Source organism: Microtus pennsylvanicus, chromosome X (assembly GCF_037038515.1).
Source record: "Microtus pennsylvanicus isolate mMicPen1 chromosome X, mMicPen1.hap1, whole genome shotgun sequence".
NCBI classification, from domain to species: domain Eukaryota; kingdom Metazoa; phylum Chordata; class Mammalia; order Rodentia; family Cricetidae; genus Microtus; species Microtus pennsylvanicus.
Window position 1 is genome coordinate 87559196 of NC_134601.1, and position 20469 is coordinate 87579664.

Below are 20469 nucleotides of genomic sequence, written 5' to 3' on the forward strand. Positions count from 1 at the left end.
ATTTGCCCTGAGTTTTGCAGTTAAGATTGGATTTGCCCAGTTTCTATACATATTCAATTTAAGATGCTGAATAGGAAAACTATCTCCCTTTGGATTTGTGTAGCTTCCAAACTAGGCTTATTCGGCACCCAAATTGCAATTCTAGTTAGTGTAGTGGAAAGAACCCAGGATTCTAGACTCTGGAGACAAGAATGTCAGCCCCAGCCCTGCCACAGAGTCACTTTGACCCTTAGCATCTCCATCTGGGAAAGGAGGAGCTTGGCCTCAGTGCTTTCTGTCTCTATGAGACTGTGACTGCACAAGAAAGACTGACTATTGTCTGTTGGATGCGTGCTGTGCTTCTTCCTCCTTATTTTCTAGTTGAGTAGGCATAGAAGTGGATGCACAGTAGGCTGTCCTGGGTTCCAGTATTTCTAGGCCTCGCAGAGATTTTCCAGCCAGAGGGTGTTCTGTGGGTAGCACAAGCTTTAGCTCCAAGAATGTGAGTCCCCTATAATTGCTTAATGTAATTTTAGAAGAATTCCATCCAGAGCCTCCTCCAGTCCAAGAAAATAACTGCTGCAGTATAAACAGAGAGTGATCGCTTATGAAAATGTTAGAAGGCGTCAGAGAAAAAGTTCCCACTGGAATCTGCTTCTGCAGCTGGCCCTCTGCTTCCCTGCACTTGGACAAGGAAGCTCCTCATAGTTTCATTCCTATAGAAAGTTAGGGCCAGAGAACAGTATGCAAAAAATTACCTCTGGATCAAGAGATTGAATTCCTTCTTTAGATTCCCTAACTTTGACAGAATACGTCATGATACAAAAGCTTAGAGACGTTTGCACTGAGAAAGTCACCCTGTGTAGTCTTGGATGAAAGAACAATCACATCATTTCAAAGCTAAGGTGCATCAAAGGGGCATTTCCCTAACCTTTCAGCTGAGCTCCAAATGCTGAAAGAGCAACGAATGGAAAGCAAGCTAGTAAAGGGAGGCTGGGGCTGGGGGCGGGAAAGAAAGGGTGCAATGGGAAGGGAGAGGGAGAGAGCTGCAGGAGCAGGAGAATTCCATTAAAGGGTGAAAATTAAGTGAACAATTCAATTTACCTCTTCAAGTATGTGCCTGCTCACTGTGTCCAAGGAAATCCATATTAAATGGCTTCTAAATCACTTTTAAACAAAGTGGATGTTTAGGGCTTATGTGAATTTTCTTCCCAATAATGTTTCATACAATGCTAGGCAACGATGTGAGTTATAATTTCTATCTTGAAGAGATGTGATGAGTTAAGAACCAAATACTTGAAACTCAAATTTTCTTTTTTAAAAGACAGAACATCCTAGCAGCTAACACTTGGGAACAAGCAGAAGGACTCCGTGCTCACTTCAGCTCCCTGGTGTTTACTTTGTTCAGGTCAGGTCTCAGAGAGCTGGGCAAATTTGCAGCCTTTTCTTTTCAGCAGGATGACACGATCGACATGACATGGAGCTAAGGGCACCTGAAGTGGGAGAGCACTCTAGTGCTCGGAGGGTTGCTCCGCTACCCCTGCAGCTAGCTGTTTCAGGAGCTTGCAAATGCTCTAGAATGCTCCTTAAATCTAAACAGACAAAATCACTTAAAGAGCCTTTTGACATTTAACTATTTTATTTTATGTGTTTTGCTGTGTGTGTGTGTGTGTGTGTAGACTGCATGCGTGCCTGGTGCCTGAGGAAACCAGAAGAAGGCATTATAATAATCCCCTGGAACTGGAATTACAGAAAGTTGTGAGCCATCTTGCAGAAACTGGGGACCACACCCAAGTCCTCACTTAACAGCTGAGCTACCTTACAGCCCTGGTAAAGAGTTGTAAGGTCCACAATCCAAGCTACTCGGGAGGCCTAGTCATGCAGATCACTAAGCTTAAGGTCAGCCTGGGCTACAGAGTGAGTTCAAGGCTAGCCTGAACAACTAAGTGAGATCATGTCTCTCTCAAAGAAAGTAAAAGAGGGCTAGTGATGTAGTCCAATAATAGAGCATCTGACCAGCACACCTAAAGCCTTGGGTTACACATTTCTAGTATTATACAGACAGGGAGAAAAAGAAGAATTTTTAAGGGGAAACTCGCTAGTTTTACATTATCCTTGTCTTCCTTTCATGTCAGAACCCAGAAACAAACAGGTGCATAAACTGATTTCATAGTTGGTTCTTTTAGTGCAAAGGAGTGGTTTTATTTGCCTAATCCCTACAACCTGATTTCTCTTTGGATTCTCTTTTTCAGGCAGGCAAGCAAGCACTCCATGTGCCCCTGGCGACTTTCCTGTTAGGTGCAGTGGACTTAGGAAACCTAGGACAGCACAGTGAATCACTCCAGCTAGCGTCTATCTACTTCATAAACATGAAAGGAACAGAGTGACACAGCAGCGTAGAGTTTTTCTCTTTTTCTTCATCACAGAGAAAATGATATTGAATTCTCAAAGCAAGAGGTATCATCTTTGATCATATGGGAAATTGAATAAAAACAGCTTTTAGGCTAAGAACCAAAGTATTGATTCCTTTCTATAGGTAGCGTTTCTTTTCTCTATAAGTGGCCTTAGGTCTTCATTCGTGCCTGATAACTGAGCTGACAGAGGAGGGAGAAAGGTAAAAAAAAGAAAGCAGTGGACAGAGCAAGAAAGGAAATCAATATGAACTGGAAACAAAGATGCAAAAAGGAGCAAGAAGGAAGAACCAAAAAATAAGTGGTAGAGCTTTTGCCTAATGTTCTTAAGGCAAAGGCCCTAGGTTTGACCCCCAATGAAAGAGAAAGGGGAGGACACAAGGGACAAGTCATCATCGTCATCATTATCGTCATCATCATCGAACAATGATAACTTGCATGTGTTGCTAGAGTCATTCTATCTTCCACGACTTGTTACTGAAAAACTAATTCTTGCTCTTTATAAAGTGCAACACTCAGATAAATGATTGAATAAAGCAATAGATAACTAATGTTCAAAGAAATTAATGCAAAATCCTATCCCATTCACTTCTAATTAAAAGGACACAACAATGTAATAAAATCAGGAGCTCAACTTACCCTTTTTCTTGTTTTTAACAGGACCTATTAGAAATAGAAGATGGAAGATTAAGTTAGTAGAAATTTAAAAAATGGTTATTCTCTAGAAAGTCACTAAGGGGGACCCTCAAGGCACTACAAATTTAAGGGACCCTCATAGCCACGCACCAGGTTTTAGACAGGGTATCTATTGCCCAACCATCAAGCTTCTCCCATCTGTTTGTTGGCTGTTGAGACCACAAAAAATACATGGAGGATTCCTCCCTTAAGACGAACAACTTCCCACTTTAGTTGGGAGTGAAAGGGTATTCCTTCGTAGAGATGAAATGCCCAGAAACGCACAACTCAACAACCTCAGGACGGCATTCCATGAGCTCTGCCAATCCTGAGGTTGCCGAGTCGTGCATTCGGGGAAGCCATGACACGACATTTCGGAGGAGGAGACTAGGAGGGAAGAGGTGCTGTTCTCAGGGATGGAGCAGAGCAGCAGCAGCTTAGCTTCCAGTCACTTCTTTGTTGTGACCGAATTGGTTAGTTATTGGAACAGAGCAACTGCAGTACATTTGTGTGGGGGCCACACACTCTCCCACAGCAATTCACCATAAATTAATAGGTGCTTTAAAGGAAATGCCAACCGTTTCTTTGGCAGTGGAATCTGAAGTGTCTTCTTATGTATTGCTTTTAAGGAAAGCAGTTTAATCACTAGAGAGAACTCAAAAAACCAAAGATATTTTTAATTTAGTTAGGTGGCGTTAGGTAACAACCACTACATAGAAAGATATAGTTTAGGTCTCAGTCACTTTTATTCATAGGGATTCAGGTTTTTTCTTTCTTCAGATGAATCTAAAGCTCTGTTCCAAACTGCCACAGACCAAGACTGTGCAGCGCTAGCCTGCCATCGCTGTCCTTAGGAGCATTTCTATAGTCTACAGTTTACCGATCACGCTTCTCTCTATTACCTAGCTTGATTCTTGTAACAAGTCTAGAATGATCTCCACCTATGAGATCAGGTTTCACAGGAAGCTAATAGAGTCTCTGACCTCTTTCTAACTGGATTTCCAGTGTGGCCTCAGAGCTGCGTATGTCCCTTAAAAAACCCAAAGTGTTTAGATTGCCCTCACAAAGAAATATAGCAGCAGGGACCATGTGAACTATGCGGAAGATGTTTCAGGTTTGATAGAGCAGCTGAAGATCATGAATTTCTCTTTTCTTATCCTTCTTTTCCTCATGTCTTTCTCCTCCTAGTCTTTTGTCATCTTTGTGTTTCGGATTTCTGAGCTAGGGTTTAAATGTGTAGTCTAGGTTGGTCTTGAACTGCAATCTGCGTGCTTCAGTCTCCTGAGTGCTGGGACACAGGTATGAGCTATCCCTGGTTCCTTTATGTTGTTTTTCAAAACACTATTAAGCACTCCTGAGAATGTGCATACAGGTTCTGACAGGGAAGCAAGGCTATGACTGAGTAAGGGACAACAACTTAACCTGAGAAGGGCCTTGTTCTTGAATAAGAAAGCTGTTTAAGGGCGATGAAAGGAGACAGAGACAGAGACCCACATTGGAGCACCGGACAGAAATCTCAAGGTCCAAATCAGGAGCAGAAGGAGAGAGTGCACGAGCAAGGAACTCAGGACTGCAAGGGGTGCACCCACACACTGAGGCAATGGGGATGTTCTATCGGGAACTCACCAAGGCCAGCTGGCCTGGGGCTGAAAAAGCCTGGGAAAAAAACCGGACTCTCTGAATATAGCGGACAAGGAGGACTACTGAGAACTCAAGAACAATGGCAATGGGTTTCTGATCCTACTGCACGTACTGGCTTTGTGGGAGCCTAGGCAGTTTGGATGCTCAACTTACTAGACCTGGATGGAGGTGGGAGGTCCTTTGACTCCCCACAGCTCAGGGAACCCTGACTGCTCTTCGGGCTGATGAGGGGGGGACCTAATTGGGGGAGGGGGAGGGAAATGGGAGGCGGTGGCGGGGAAGAGACAGAAAACTTTAATAAATAAATAAATTAAAAAAAAACAAAAAAAGGAGGGATTTACACAGAAGGGCTCAGCCTTACCAGTTAGCCACCCCAGTGGCCAGTCAGCCACTCCAGCCTCATAAGCAAGAGCCATGAGATGACAGCTGCCGCAGCTGCCCTGCCCTCATAGCCAAGGTGGCCTAGCCCTGGCCACTTCAGCTAGTTAAGGGGTAGTGCTATTGCACCAGATTCTGAGGCAATCAGGCCAGCTGGTCTTTTCTGGGTATCCCTATGAAGGTGGCATGGTAAATAGGGCCAGAACACCGTCATCATAGAGCTTACAAGTTGGATAGGAAACTACTAAGTAAGGGGGAGCTCAGGAGTCATGCTGGCTAGTTGAGCTGAGGACTAAAAGTTCTAGGGAAGACGTTTTCCTTATACGTACAAGTGGTAAAAGGAAAGGGGTACATGTTTCATTTGTTTGTTTTTGGTAAGAGGGTCTTTCTATGCAGCCCTGTCTAGCCTGGAATTCACTTGTGTCCCAGACTGGCCTTGAACTCAGAACTCAGAGCAGTTTTCTTGTTTGGACTTACAGTTATTCCACACTACATCTGACCTGGGAAAGGGAACTAAAAAATTATTTCTACTATAAATCTGACCAAGAATCTCTGACTGGGGAGCTGGCAGGCTCCAGGGGTGGATCTACTACTACCATTTGTTTTACTAAAGGGACACAGAATCACACTGCTCTCTAAATTGCTATCTCTTTCCACAGAGATTAGTAGTGCAGTTTCCAGACCTCACCAGAGAAGTGTGTAGTAGATGGTGGTTCATGCAGAAACTCATAAGTGGTCAAAGCGCAGAGTAAGTGTTAGTGGAACGCTCAGCCATAAAGTATTGTAATGGTCAGTTTTATGTCAACTCGCTATAAGCTGTAGTCATCTGAGAGGAGGGAGTCTCAATTGACAAAATGCCTCCATAAGACTGGGCTGAAGGCAAGCCTGTAGGGCATTTTCTTAATTAGTGATTGATGGGGGAGGGCCCAGCCCATGTGGATGATGCCATCCCTGGGCTTGTGGTCCTGGGCTCTATAAGAAAGCAGGCTGAGCAAGCCATGAGGAGCAAGCCAGTAAGCAGCACATACCCCCACCCCGTGGCCCCTGTATCAGCTCTTGCCTCCTGTCCATTCTTTGCTAATGAACTGTGATGTGGAAGTGTAAGCCAAATAAACCCTTTCCTTTCCATCTTGCTTTTGGTTATGGTGTTTCACCACAGCAACAGTAACCCAAACTAAGACAGCTACCTGATCTATTTTCTCCAGCCCATAACCCTCAGTGTCAATCATGGAAGAGGAGTGTGTCTTTTGAACATGACACGGTAGCTGTACTCATGAACTCAGCAGCTGGGGCTGCCCAGGCAACACTTGGAGAATATCAAACCAGTAAAGAAGGCAGCATGGATGTATGGGGGAAGTCAGTTTTCTTTAAGGACATGACCCCTGCTCTACTTTGTCCCAGTGGATGGTCCCACACCCATAAGTATATGAGCAAGCACAAATTAGACTCAGTGGATTAGCCAAGACATGTAAACAACCTAGGTGTCCATCAGCTGATGAATGGAGAATGAAAATGTGGTACATTTATACAAGGTACTATTCAGCTGTTAAGAAAAACAAAATGATGAAATTTACAAGTAAACGAACATTCTGAGTGAGGTAACTCAGATCTAGAACAGCAAATGTCATGTGTTTTCTTCTCATTTACGGATGTTAGTTGTTGTTATTGTTTTCTTCCTTTTGTTTTTGAGACAGAATGTCTCTACGTAACCTTGGTTGGTCTGGAACTTGCTCTGAAGGCCTGCTTAGCCTTGAACTCACAGAGTGGTAGGATTAAAGGTGTGTGTCCCTACAATGGACATTAGTTTTGGATCTTTAGATATGTGTTTCATTTGGAATATCCATAAAGGTTAGGGAATTAGGGGCCACGAGAGTGGGGTTTTCAAGGGAGGGGGATAGAATACCATGGTATAATGGGGTAAAGGGGCATAAAAGGAGCTTGGGATAATAATGGGAATAAGGGAATATGGGAAAAGGTAATTAACACTAAAGACCCTTTCAAAGTGTCATATGGAAACTTACTATAGTAGAAAGTTCCTAAAAGAGACTCGACAGCTCTGCTCTCTGGAGAGACGCCATGCTCCCCTCTCCCGGGCAGACACGAGAGCTCTCTGAGGCACACACGATGAAGCTCCGACCCAGGATGAACATAGGCTAGAATCTCCCTGGTAAGCCACCTCATGGGCTACACAGATGATTAGAAATGGGCTAGTCCAGGTGCGAGAATTAGCCTAGAAGAGGCTAGATAGAAATGGGCCAAGCAGTGTTTAAAAGAATACAATTTGTGTGTTGTTATTTCGGGGCATAAGCTAGGGAGGCAGCCGGGGTGCTGGGGACGCAGCCCCGCTGCTCCTTATTACAATAGAATGCCAGAATTCTGAGACTGAGCGTGCAGCGCAGAAATTCTTTTCATCCAAGTTACATCCAAATCTGACACGCAGAGCACTGCGCAGTCTAAAAACACGTCTCTGTATGGCGGCAGGAATCCGCCATGCTCTCCTGCTTGCCTAAGCCTGATTCGGCCATCTGCCCAGGTGCAGGCGGGGAGTGCTGAGCCATCAGCACAATCTCAGAGCACTCTCCTTCTGATCTCAAGTGGGAACACAAACATCCAGTCCCATAAAAGCCATTGAAATACTTTAAAGCCAGAGTTCATACATACATGCAGACACACACAACACACACATACATACATAGTTTAGAGTTATGCTACTACATGGCAAAATGACCCTACTAGATTCCATGGGCTAACAAATAAAAAGTTCAGTGCCAAGAATGAGTTACCTCTTCTGGAGTTGTTGGCTAGTGAGGTCCTTTAGACACCCCACCCCTGAACATTACAGACTCTAGGCTACCTTTCAGAACTTTATGATAAGACCCTTTTGCTGAAGGGACCACATATTTGAGTCATAGAACATGTAGAAATCAAGCTAATACCTGGAAACTTCATGCCTACTGGTTAGCTTTTATAGTCCAGAAGGTGTGATGCATGCCATTACCAGAAAAGTAATCCTCAATCTTACCCCAGCTGTCAACACTGAGCGTTACAACCAGCCTGGCAAGACATGTCCATTTGGTACAATTATGGCACGAATGCCATGAAAGTAACCAATCACTTGTTGATTGAACTTAAGGCCCACTCCCAAGATGAAACCTATACCCGGCACCATTATCCAGACCAAGAAATTGTGTCTAAAGAGGTGGCAGGCCCCAGAGGAGAGCCTACTACTATTAATCTGCTAAGTGGGCATAAGTATTAAACTGACTCTGTCTTGCAGTTTATACCCATAGATTAATGCTTCTCTCAACCCGCATCAGAGAAGTTTCTTTTTGTAGTAGATAGTAATTAACACAGAGGCCAGACTGCTCAAGGTGCAGGGAATGAGTCTGCAGAGTGTTCAACCCTAAATGAGAAATCTATATCACACTGCTGATCCCAAGACTCAGGGAGCATTGTGGAAGAAGAGGGGGCAGAAAGACTTTAAGGGCCAGACGTGGTGAGGAAATACAAGGAAACTGTTTTCTGGAAACAGCGGGGAAATTGCACATATGAGATCACAGCAGTTGGGACAGCATGCACAAGACCCTCAGAAGCTCAATCCAGATAAAATCCCAACAGGGAATGGGGAGCTGTATATGAAGTCACACCCCTAGCTAGGCAGTTGTTGGCAACTGACAGCTGCTGGGAGAGCGAGAGTCAGTTTTCTTTAAGGGTGTGGCACCTGCTGCTTGACCGTGCTCCAGTGGAAGGCCATACAAGAAGAGTATTTGGACAGCACAAATTGTACTTGATGCATTAAAAAAAGACACAGAATTGGTTGGGTAGAGAAAGAGGGTGGATCTGGAAGGAGTTGGGAGAATATTAACAAAACACATTGTACAAAATTCTCAAAGAACTAATAAAAGTAAATAAAATATATAGTGAAATGAAAAAAGGAAGGACAAAAAGCTGCCATGGGTTGGGCTGAGTTAAGGGAAGAAGTGGGAGTAAATAGGATCAAAGTATATTGCATGCATGCCTGCATGAAATTCTCGAAGAATCAATAAAAAACCATATTAAAATGAAAATATTTTAAAATTAAAAAAGGTTCTCATTTTTTATAGCAGACATTCTTGTTACATGTAAAACACACATAAAAAGGATCAGAGACAAGACCCAGTAAAACCACTTTTGGGTAAATATCCAAAGGATGCTCAATCATGCCACAAGGACATGTGCTCAACTATGTTCATTGCAGCTTTGTTTGTCATAGCCAGAACCTGGAAACAACCTAAATGTCCCTCAACTGAAGAATGGATAAGGAAAATGTGGTACATTTACACAATGGAGTACTACACAGCAGAAAAAAATAACGACATCTTGAATTTTGCAGGAAAATGGATGAAGCTAGAAAACATTATTTTGAGTGAGGTAATTCAGACCCAGAAAGACAATTATCACATGTACTCACTCATAGGTGGTTTTTAAACATACAGCAAATAAAATCAGCCTACAAATCACAACACCAGACTTAGTCAACAATGAGGACACTAAGAGAGAGACATACACAGAGCTAATCTACATGGGAATTAGAAAAAGACAAGAGCTCCTGAGTAAATTTGGAGCATGGGAACCTTGGGGGAGGGTTGAAGGGGAGGGGATCAGCGAAAAATGTAGAGCTCAATAAAAATCAATAAAATAAAAATAATAAATAATAAAAATAAAAAAGGATAGAAGACAAAGACTAGAACAAGGATGAGAGAAATATAAAGTACCCATTAATAAGCATGCTTAACTTTTTATGCTTATTTAGAAAGTTTGTAGGCATATTAATATAAATTTTTATTTAATGTGATCAAATTAAAATATTGTTTCTTGTTCTCTTTGTATGAAAAGTATTTGCCTGTTTTTGCAGTGCTGTTGATCAAAACCAAGGACTTGAACACACTAGGCAACATCTTCAATTTTTCTTTTTCTATCTAACTAATTGTATTTCTATATTATGTTTGTTAATATTTTTCCAATTTACTTTCAACTGATTCTTTAGTTTATTAGCATATGTTAATTAGACACAGTGGTGTCATTTCACCATTTTCTTCTATGCAATGATATAATTTATCACATTCACGACTTTCAGTACCCTGTGTCTTGTCCCCCGTCACTCTTCCTAGTTACTCTGTTTTCAATATTGAAGCATTTAATTAATCATCTTTGATGGGCATTTATGTTGTTTTGAGTTTTAATATAATTAAAAATTATAATAAATATAATGTACTATTAAAAGGGTCCTCAAAATCCTTTCTTCTACTTCTTTTCTGGTCACAGAAGGGCTCCCATAGAACTGCTTAGTAAGCAATTTGTCATATCCCTTGTAGGGGACACAAAAGTATAGATGAGATTGTTATTAGATTATATCACATTTCCCAAAGCACTAAGGATTCCTTTTTGTTCTAACATCACTCACTATGGCCAATAAATCATTCTTATGAATTCCAACATGGGCCTCTAAGCCCAGCCCCTATAACGGTCACATCCACTCCGTTCTCTTCAAGGCCATGCTAGGGAGCTAGAGCTGTCTCATACTGGAAGCACTAAGTAAGAGAGACCAAATCAATAGCTCCTTCTCAATTCTGTTTTCTTAATGTGCTTCAGAAACTTATTTTTACCTAATTGGAAGTATTACTGCTGTCACATATGGGTTTCACGATAAGAACCAACATTTCTATATCCTTCAAATCCCCTCTATTTGTAATGGTCATACTTTCTAGATGCACAACCCCGCAGATATATCAGAGTGGGGCAGATAGCTGTGAAGTACTTCGGACTGCTTTGATAAGAGTAAAGTTGAGATGAGCCAGGCTTTGATCGACATGCTCACACAGTCTTCTTTTCAGCCACTAGGAAAAGAATGCCTTATGATAGAATCAGGGTTAGCACAGCCCAATGAGATTCTAGTTCTAAAGCAACCACAGAATGGTCATAAAGAAAGTGAGTTTCTTTCTGATTCCTCATCTGCTCTACCAGGGAACACTACATACTTCATCTTTATTTGAGACCCAGGATCAATGAAGTAAAACAAACACACTGGAATTCTGTATCCCATGACATTCTTCTTTAAAACACAAACATTGTGGAACTTTTTTGCCAGTAGATATACCTTGGAACAAATGTTAACAGAGAAGGGATATATGACAGAGGTCAGAAATTTGGATCTACATAAAGAAGGGAAGTGAGTTAGAGAAGAGATAAAGGAAGATAAAGAAATGAGATGTAAAGAAGTACAAGAAAAACAGTCATGCTAACATGGAAAGGGGAAATCTCATAGGCCTCACCCAGACAAAGAAACACAGGCAAGTAACAACTGTGGAGGGGGAGAAATAGTCCTTCCCAGAGATGAGCCCCTTAATTTGTTATTCAAGACCAAGTGGTCAGCCCTGAAGTCATATACACACATGTAACATTAAATGAACTCAACAGCTCGCACTGACTTATTTAAGTATTTATATATGCAACAAAGAAAAAGGCCATGATTTTGGAAGGAAGCAAGGTAAGGAGCAACAGGGAGGGGAAAGAGGGAAGAAAGGGAAAAGGGAAATATGCAGTTAAATTTTATTTTTAAAAGTAAAAATAATAAATTTCAGGAAGTAATATAACTTAAAACACTTTATCTTTTATTCTAAATTTAGTAGATAACAGTTTTGTTCAAAATAATAATAGGAAATATATATTCCATAGTTATGGCTTATGGATTCACGAAGCAAGCAATAGCCAGGGCTGTCCATGTGACGGTGGATATCGACTACACAGCTGGAGACACGGACTCCCTTCCCTAAGCTCTGTAAATAGCCAGTAGCTTTCCAGGGGCCAGTGAGCCATATGCACTTCTCTCCCTCATGACGGGTTGCTGACAGACTCCGGTTTGTGCAGGTCCAGTGCAGACAACTGTAGCTGCTCTGAGCTCATAACTGCAATAACGGGATCATGCCCAGAAGGGAGCATTTTACAAACCTTCTCCCAATCATCTGGTTCTCAGATTCTTTCTACACCTCAGTCATGATATTCCCTGAGCTTCAGAAACGGTGCTATTGTTTAGGCCTGAGTACTCAACAGTTACTTATTCTCAGCTATGAGTCGTCTCTCACTGCTATTTATATAAAAAGAAGTTTCCCTAAGGCTGAGAATACCCTGTGTATATGGGTATAAATATAAATACAAATATTTAGAAAGTGGTTTGCTGCCATGTTCATTTAGCAAAACAATATTAGAAAACTCCAAGAGTCTTTTTTAAAACAAGGTTTAGAGCATCAGGCATGAATTCTTCTGTGGAGCAGGTCTCAATTTATCACAGAGTGCTTAGTTGCCCTCATAATACTCATCAACTGTTGCACCAATGGATACGTCTTGGCGGGTAAGTGGTATGATAGGACACGAGATCTGCATCTAGGTGAAAGTGTTGATGAGTTTTGTATTGGCGAGTTTTCTCCCCTAGCATCCTACATTGCATCTTCTGGCACAATATATGCTAGTCAATAGGGAGGGAGTTTCCAGTTAAGGTCCAGCTTCATTTGTCTATGTCATATAACCAAGGTATGTGATGTCTTCAGCTACAGAGTCTTCCTGTCTCATTCTGGTGGGAAACCAAGAATGACGGCAATAGCCTGTGTTGCTTTGGAGGGCTGTGAGAGCTTCTTGATCATCATCTCATAGGGAGATGTTCATAGATCTTCTTCCATCCTTAGTTTTGCTTAACTCTCTGTCTCTATCTCCTCCTGTCCTTTGTCGGCTCCTTCCTATTTAAACATTAGCACCTTATTAGTCTTTCTCCCTGTACTCTCATTCCACACGAGTTCTATTGTTTTTCTCATTCAGGCCTCTTTTCCCAACCCAGGCTTATATAACCCCCTGTTCCCTGTAGATATTCTAAGTCAAACACAAAATCTAAAATTCTGAAATTATAATCTACATATAGGAGGGAACATGCAGTATTTATCTTTCTAGGTCTTTTCCTCAGTATATTTTTCCAGTTCAATCAATTTTCCTAAAATATTCATAATTTCATTTTTAAGTATTGAGTGGAAAATTCCATTGTGAAACTGTTTCATAAATTTTCATTATGCCTTTATCAGTTGATGGACATAAGTCTTATTTGGGGTTTCTATTCCTATAATAGAACACTACAATAAAAGCAGCTTGGGAGGAAAAGGCTTATTTCAGCTTACAACCTAAGGTCACACCAGTTCATCCCTTAGGGAAGTCAGGGCAGGAACTCAAGGTAGGAACCTGGAGACAGGAACTGAAGCAGAAGCCACAGAGAATGCTTACTGGCTTGGTGTTCATGGCTTGCTTAATCTGCTTTCTTCTACAACTCAGGACAATTTGCTCAGGAGTAGTGACACCCTGCCATAGAATGGGTCCACCCAATCTAGTTGGGTGCATTTTCTCATTTGAGCTCTCACTTGTGTCAAGCCAAAAAAAAAAATAGCCAGCACAAAGCTGAGGCTGGTTTGTTTTTCTACCTATTATGAAGAAGTCATGAATGAACATAGACAGATGAGCAGGTATTGCTGTCACAGAATCCTTTGGGCATACACCCACGAATAGTAGAGCTGGGTCATGCGGCAGGTTCATTTTTAGCTTTCTGAGGAGAATACACACTGATTTCCACAGCGACTGTACATGTTCACACCCCACCACCAGTCTTCCCCACATCGCTACCAGCATTTGTTGTCCCTTGTTTGCCTCTTAAAGACACAGTGACTGGGGTGAGATGGACTCTCAAACTGGGTTTTGGCTTACATTTATTTACCTGATGGCTAGAAATGTTGAACACCTTTAAATGTGCTTATTAGCCATTTTTATTTCCTCTTTTGAGAACTCTCTATTCAGTTTCATAGTCCACAGATTGTGTTGTTTTCTTAACATTTAAGTGTTTTGAGTTCTTTGTATCCTCTATAAATTAATCTTCTGTCATGTTTATAGCTGGCAAAGGTTTTCCTCCCATTCTTCAGGTTGCCTCTTATCTCAATTAACCATTTCTGTTGCAAGAAAAAGCTTTTTAATTTAATAAGGTCCAATTTGTCAGTTGTTATCCTTATTTTCTGAGCAATCAGTGCCTTATTCAGAAAGCTTCTATCTGTGCTTATGTCTTGTTGTGTCCTCCCTATGAGTTCTAGCAATTCCAGAGTTTCAAGTGTTACATTGAGATCCTAAATCCATTTGGAGTTCTCTCTCTCTCTCTCTCTCTCTCTCTCTCTCTCTCTCTCTCTCTCTCTCTCTCTCTCTTCTCTCTCTGTGTGTGTTACTTCTATGCATTCTTAATCCAAAATAACACATGAACAACCCAGTTAAGAGTCTTTGCTTCTTTGAAACTTTACAAGCCAGACCTCCATCACCTGCATTTCTCCTAACAGTATCTTCCAAATTCCCAGGACAGTTCATTCAATGGTTTTTCTAGCCTAAGTTCCAAACTTCTCCTTCCTCCCACAAAGCATTCCGAGGCATATAAGCCACATGGTGAGGTCCATCATGGCAAGAGCCTACTCTCTGGCACCAATTACTATTCTCATTTGTTTCTCTGTTGCTGTGTTAAAACACTGACCAAAAATAGCTCAATGAGAAAAGGGTTTATTTGGCTTACACCTCCCAATCACAATCCATCACTGAGAGAATTCAAGAAGGAGAAGAGGCAGGAACCATGTTTACAGGCTTGTCGGATACTCTCTTTCCAGGTGACTCCAGCTTGTGTCAAGTTGACCACAACTAACCCCTAGCACACATGCCAATGTTAACTCAAAAACAAACGAACTAACTATACATTCTTAAAATAAATTTTCTAGCTCTAGACATTTTAGTGCAATAACAGAAAATGGAAAGAGACAACAACCAGGAAGATTTATTCCTTATATGTAAGGCTAGATTAACTTAGAAATTAGTCAATTCAATCTATCTTATATCAGTAAGCTAAAGAGGAAAACTAGTAATATCAATAGATGTAGGAAACATCTTAAATAAAATTCGGCAGCTGAGAAGCTTTTGTAAAGCAAAGGACATGGTCAACAAGACAAAAAAGCAGCCTACAGAATGGGAAAAGACCTTCACCAACCCCACTTTGGACAGAGGGCCGATCTCCAAAATGTACAAAGAACTCAAGAAATTGGTCATCAAAAGAACAAATAATCCAATAAAAGATGGGGTACAGACCTAAACAGACAACTCTCAAGAGAGGAATCTAAAATGGCTGAGAGACACTTAAGGAAATGCTCAACATCCTTAGTCATCAGAGAAATGCAAATCAAAACAACTCTGACATTCCATCTTACACCTGTAAGACCGGCCAAGATCAAAAACACTGATGACAACTTATACTGGAGAGGATGTGGGGTAAAGGGAATACTCCTGCATTGCTGGTGGGAGTGCAAACTGGTACAGCCCCTTTGGATATCTGTATGGCGATTTCTCAGAAAATTAGGAAACAACCTATCTCAAGACTCAGCTATACCAGTTTTGGGTATATACTCAAAGGATGCTCAATCATACCACAAGGACATGCTCGACTATGTTCATAACAGCATTATTTGTAATAGCCAGGACCTGGAAACAACCTTAAATGCCCCTTGACTGAAGAATGGATAAGGAAAATGTGGTATATTTACAGCTGAAAAAAATGACATCTTGATTTGTGGGCAAATGGATTGACTTATAAAACATCATATTGAATGAGGTAACCCAGACCCAAAAAGACAAATATCATATGTACTCACTTATAAGTGACTTTTAGACAGAAAGCAAAGAAAAGCCAGCTTACAATTCACAACCCCAGAGAACCCAGGCAACAAAGAGGACCCTAAGAGAGACATACATGGATCTAATCTAGATGGGAAGTAGAAAAAGACAAGATATCCTGAGTAAATTGGGAGCATTGGGACTATGGGAGAGGGTATAAGGGGAGGGGAGATGATGAGAGGTTAGTAAAGAAAATATAAAGCTCAATAAAAAGAATTAAAAAACAAACTGAATCCAAAGTTTATACAGAAAGGTAACAGATATAGAATATCAAATATGATATTGCAGAATAAAAATAAATTTGGAGGCCTGCCATTCTTTGATTCAAAATTAACTAAAAGACTATAGCAATCAAACCACCATGGTATTGGAGAAATAACAGACACAGATTAGTGAAATAGAACACAGAACATAAAAATAGACCTAAAGATAGAGTCAGTTGATCTTTGACAAAGGAGAAAAGGCAACCCAACAGAAAACTGATAATTGGTTCATACAAGGTGCTAAAACAATTGGGCATCTACATGCAGACACATGAATCTTGACACAGACTTTATGCCTTTCACAAAATTAACTCAAAAGGGATCAGAGATCTAAACCTCAAACACAAAATTATAAAAATCTTATGAGACAACATAATAGACCTCTAGTCAACTTTGGCCTTGGTAATGAGCTTTTAGAAAGAAAACCAAAAGTATAACCTGAGGGAAAAAAGTTAAGTTGATTTTCCTTAAAATTAAAACCTGTTCAGAAAATGGTATCATTAAGTGAACTTTTAAAAAAAACCTGTGGATGCTGAGCATGGTGGCCCATGCACTTGGGAGGCAGAGGCACTGTAAATATCTGAGTTTAAAGCCAACCTTGTCTGCAGAGAGAGTTCCAGGACAGCCAGGGACATACAGAGAAACCTTGACTCCAAAAACAAAACAAAACAAAACAATGACAAAAACACACACACACACAAACAGAAAACAAAAAGTAAAAACAAAAACAAAAGGAAGCCAGAGAAATATTTGCAAAAACACATGACACATGTTTTTATAAGCTACTTTTATCCAAAAGATATTTGAAACTAAAGAAGAAAACAGAGAACTCAATTAAGAATAAGCAAATATCTAAACAGAAAACCTGACAATTAGAAAAGAATCAAATTAAGAAATGGGTAAAAGATGTGAATAGACACTTAAGCAAAGAAGATATTAAGGTGGGAAGAAAGGATATTATTTGTCATGATGAAATGGCAGTTTAAGATGATGAGAGAGCCGTACACAAGTGGGTAAAAGCTAAGACACTGACGTCAAATCTGCGAGAGAACATAAAGTTACACGATCTGCCAGTTCACTGCCGGGGGGAGTGCAACGTGGCACATTTGGGAAACCAGTTAGACAATTCTGTAGGAACTGACTCAGAAATCACATTCCTAAACATTTACTCAAAGGGTCTAGAAATGTGCACTCACACAACTTTATCAACATTATTCATTATTGACCCAATCGGGAAGCAGCTGTTATTCAACAAATGACTGCGTAAAACAAGATGTGCTATCGCCATACAATGAAATAGTGCTCAGCAATAAGAAGAAATGGGCTTTCAAGCCACATATGGATTCAGAGGAAACTTAAATTCATATCATTAAGTGAAAGAATGCAGGCTGAAAAGTATATCTACTTTTGGCTGCAGGAGGAGGTAATTATGGATGTAAACCAAGATTTTTCAGACTCTTAACTTACTGCACCTTCCATTATCGAATCATCCTTATCAAATATATTGATAAATTATTTCCCAAATTGCCCATTTGCACAATTTGCATAATTGTATCAATTTATAGAGAATTTTTCAATGCAAAGAATTGACAGTGATGTACGTTTAACAAACACTCGATAAATGTTCATTTTATTGTTTGTTGGTTGAGCAGGTAGTATATATTCATGTCTTCTACTCTTTATGTAGCAGGGACTATTCAAGACCAAAATTTTCTTCATACCAGTTGGTAAAGAGCTAAAAGGAAAGAAAGGGGAATGGATGGATGGCAGATGAGCAGGTGTAGAACTAGATATTTTTATTTGAAAGTGAGGGGTGAGGGACTGAGTATATAGTTCAGTGATAGAGTGCTAGCCTAGGCTAAATCCCCAGTGCCACAAACCCCAAGCAAATGGAACACCAATCAAACAAGTATCAACCCAGTTTATGTCTTCAAATCTTTGAATCTTAAGAGTTTCTTTACTATTCTACTTTACACCATTAGAATTATAAACAGAGAAAGCACAAATCAGTGTGGCAAGCCCAATACATTTGTAGAAGATGGAAGCCATTAGCTTCAAAGAAGAATGAGATTCTGAATGAAAACCACATGGAATGCCCATGTGCAGAACTCAGATTATGATTCCACCATCTGCTGTGAGCATGAGGAAATAGATCAGAAAAGGTAGGGCTGTGCAAGCTCATTCCCACCCTACTCCATCCCACCCCAATATCAAGTATTTCTGATGTGAGCTTTGCATTCTTCATCCAACAATTTCATTTCTATGCTTTAGAGCAGAGGCCCACCTCTGGGTTCCTGGCTCCACAAACATGACTTAAGTTATGAGCAGCTATGAAATTTTCTGGCTCACTTCTGTCTTGGTTTTGGAAAGACTCAAAAAATATTACTGTGGTTAAGGCAACAGTAAACCAGACCCACTAACTGCTGACAGTTCAGAAGCTTAATAGTTCCTTAAAAATCTGTAAGAGATAGGTTTGTTCATGTTATCAAAGATGTGCCCAAAGTGACAAGCATGTGCTCCTGCTAGGGAAACATTGTGCAGCATTGAGTTTTTGGTCATAAGTGGTTAAGATGAAAAAAATCTAGGCCCAGGAAATAATCTATGACGATGATTTGAGAAGTAGGACAGTGTAGTACAGCCTTGAATTTTGTGCTGTGTGCATGCTTGGATATATGTGAGTGCACATGCATGCACACGTATCTGCTATTATGTGCAGGTATATGTAGCGGCCACAGGTCAACCTTAGAAGCTGTCCATCATGTTTTTCTTTTTTTATTATATTTATTTGTTGCTTATGTTTCTCTGTGTGTGAGCTACAGCTTGTATACGCATGGGGCCATGTACTCCATACCGTGTGTATATGGAGGTGAGAAGATAATTTGTAGGTACCTGTCCTCTCCTTACACCACATGGGTCCCAGGGATCTAACTCAGGCTGTCAGCTTGGTGATATGTGTGTTTACTTGCTGAATCATCTTTGGCTCATTTTGCTTCTTGACACAGGGTCTCCCACTGGTGCCGGGGGCTTGCTGAATGTCTTAGGCTAGTTGGCCAGTGAGGCCCAGGGATCTTGTCACCACCTCTCTGGCGCTGAGATTGCAATTACTGTACTACCATACCCAGATGCTATGGTGGTGCTAGGGATTCAAACTCAAGACCTCACGTTTGCGCAATAAGCACTTTACTGAGTTGGTAATGTATCTATCTGCCTTCTTTGGAATCTTGAAAAGTGGTCAGCAGGGTCTCATTCAGTTGAGGCTGACCTTGAAACCTTGTTCCTCCTGTCTTTATCTCCCAAGTTCTATACTTTTGCCGTCCTCCATTATATGGAATATGAGGGAGCTGTGTGTTATTAACAGATGCTCTTGGAAAAATGGCTGGTTCAAAAGAGTTTAAGAAACACAACATTCAAGTAAAATAGATTTTTTTCAACTGAAGACTTCTCAAATCTTTCAATAAATACAGTAGTGGGAAAAGGGTCTCTATAGAAACAACATAAAGTGCAGCATTTATCAAATTTATTCAGCCGAGGAACCTTTCCCAAGAATTATCTATCTTTTGTTGAGTTAATACTCTTGCTTATACTCTTCGGGAATATTGGGGTTGTAGAAAGATCATGAGCCTTGTTATTCTTTCTGAACAAGGCTTGAATTCTAGCTCTAACATTCAATACCGATATGATGTTAGACAAGTTACTTTATCTCTCTGTATCAGTTATACTTAAGAAAATCAATGACAGTAATATCTATACAAAGCTTATGAACTACAGCAATGATTATCTCAACAACATATTCCCAACGGTGACACTTATATTTTGGGGGTAACCAAATATAAGTGGTTAAATATAACCACTGGTCAAATAAAACCAAACTTACGGTTCACTCAGTATGTGGGAGTTCATGCCTGGTAATGTAAACCTAGCTAACCACCTGTGGCTGGTGAAGTCATTCTCCCTAGGGGAGAATCTACTACTTCCATTTTCTTAAACCAGTATAATTTCTAGCTGCATTCTAATTACGTATACCCACAGATAAGCATAGTTTTCATCCCTCACCAAAGAAGTTTCTTTTGGAAGCAGATGGAAACAACTACAGGAACCCACACCTGGTCAAAATGTAGAAGGCAACAGACCACAGGGTGTCTAATCTCAAATGATAATCTACAAACACAATCCCTATACCTAAGGTTCAGGGAACATTGTGGAAGGGGCAGTCAGAGTGTAAGAGAGAGAGGAATAATATGAGGGCTTTGAGATAGTGTCTTCTGTATATGACAGCGAAGCTGCACCCATGAAATCTCAACAGTATTATCATCTAAACAAAGCCTGAATAATGACAATGGCGATTGGAATGCCAATATGGA

At 40.6% G+C, this 20469-nt stretch overlaps 1 protein-coding gene across 5 annotated transcripts in view; it reads right to left on the reverse strand.

The window, feature by feature from the left end:
* The window catches only part of Eda (ectodysplasin A), a 380441-nt gene that overhangs the window by 13758 nt on the left and 346214 nt on the right, over window positions 1-20469 (reverse strand). For all 5 annotated transcript variants that reach the window (XM_075957888.1, XM_075957891.1, XM_075957890.1 and 2 more), the window contains exon 3: window positions 3030-3053. In XM_075957888.1, the coding sequence (XP_075814003.1) occupies window positions 3030-3053 (24 nt within the window). The remainder of the gene's footprint in view (window positions 1-3029; window positions 3054-20469) is intronic.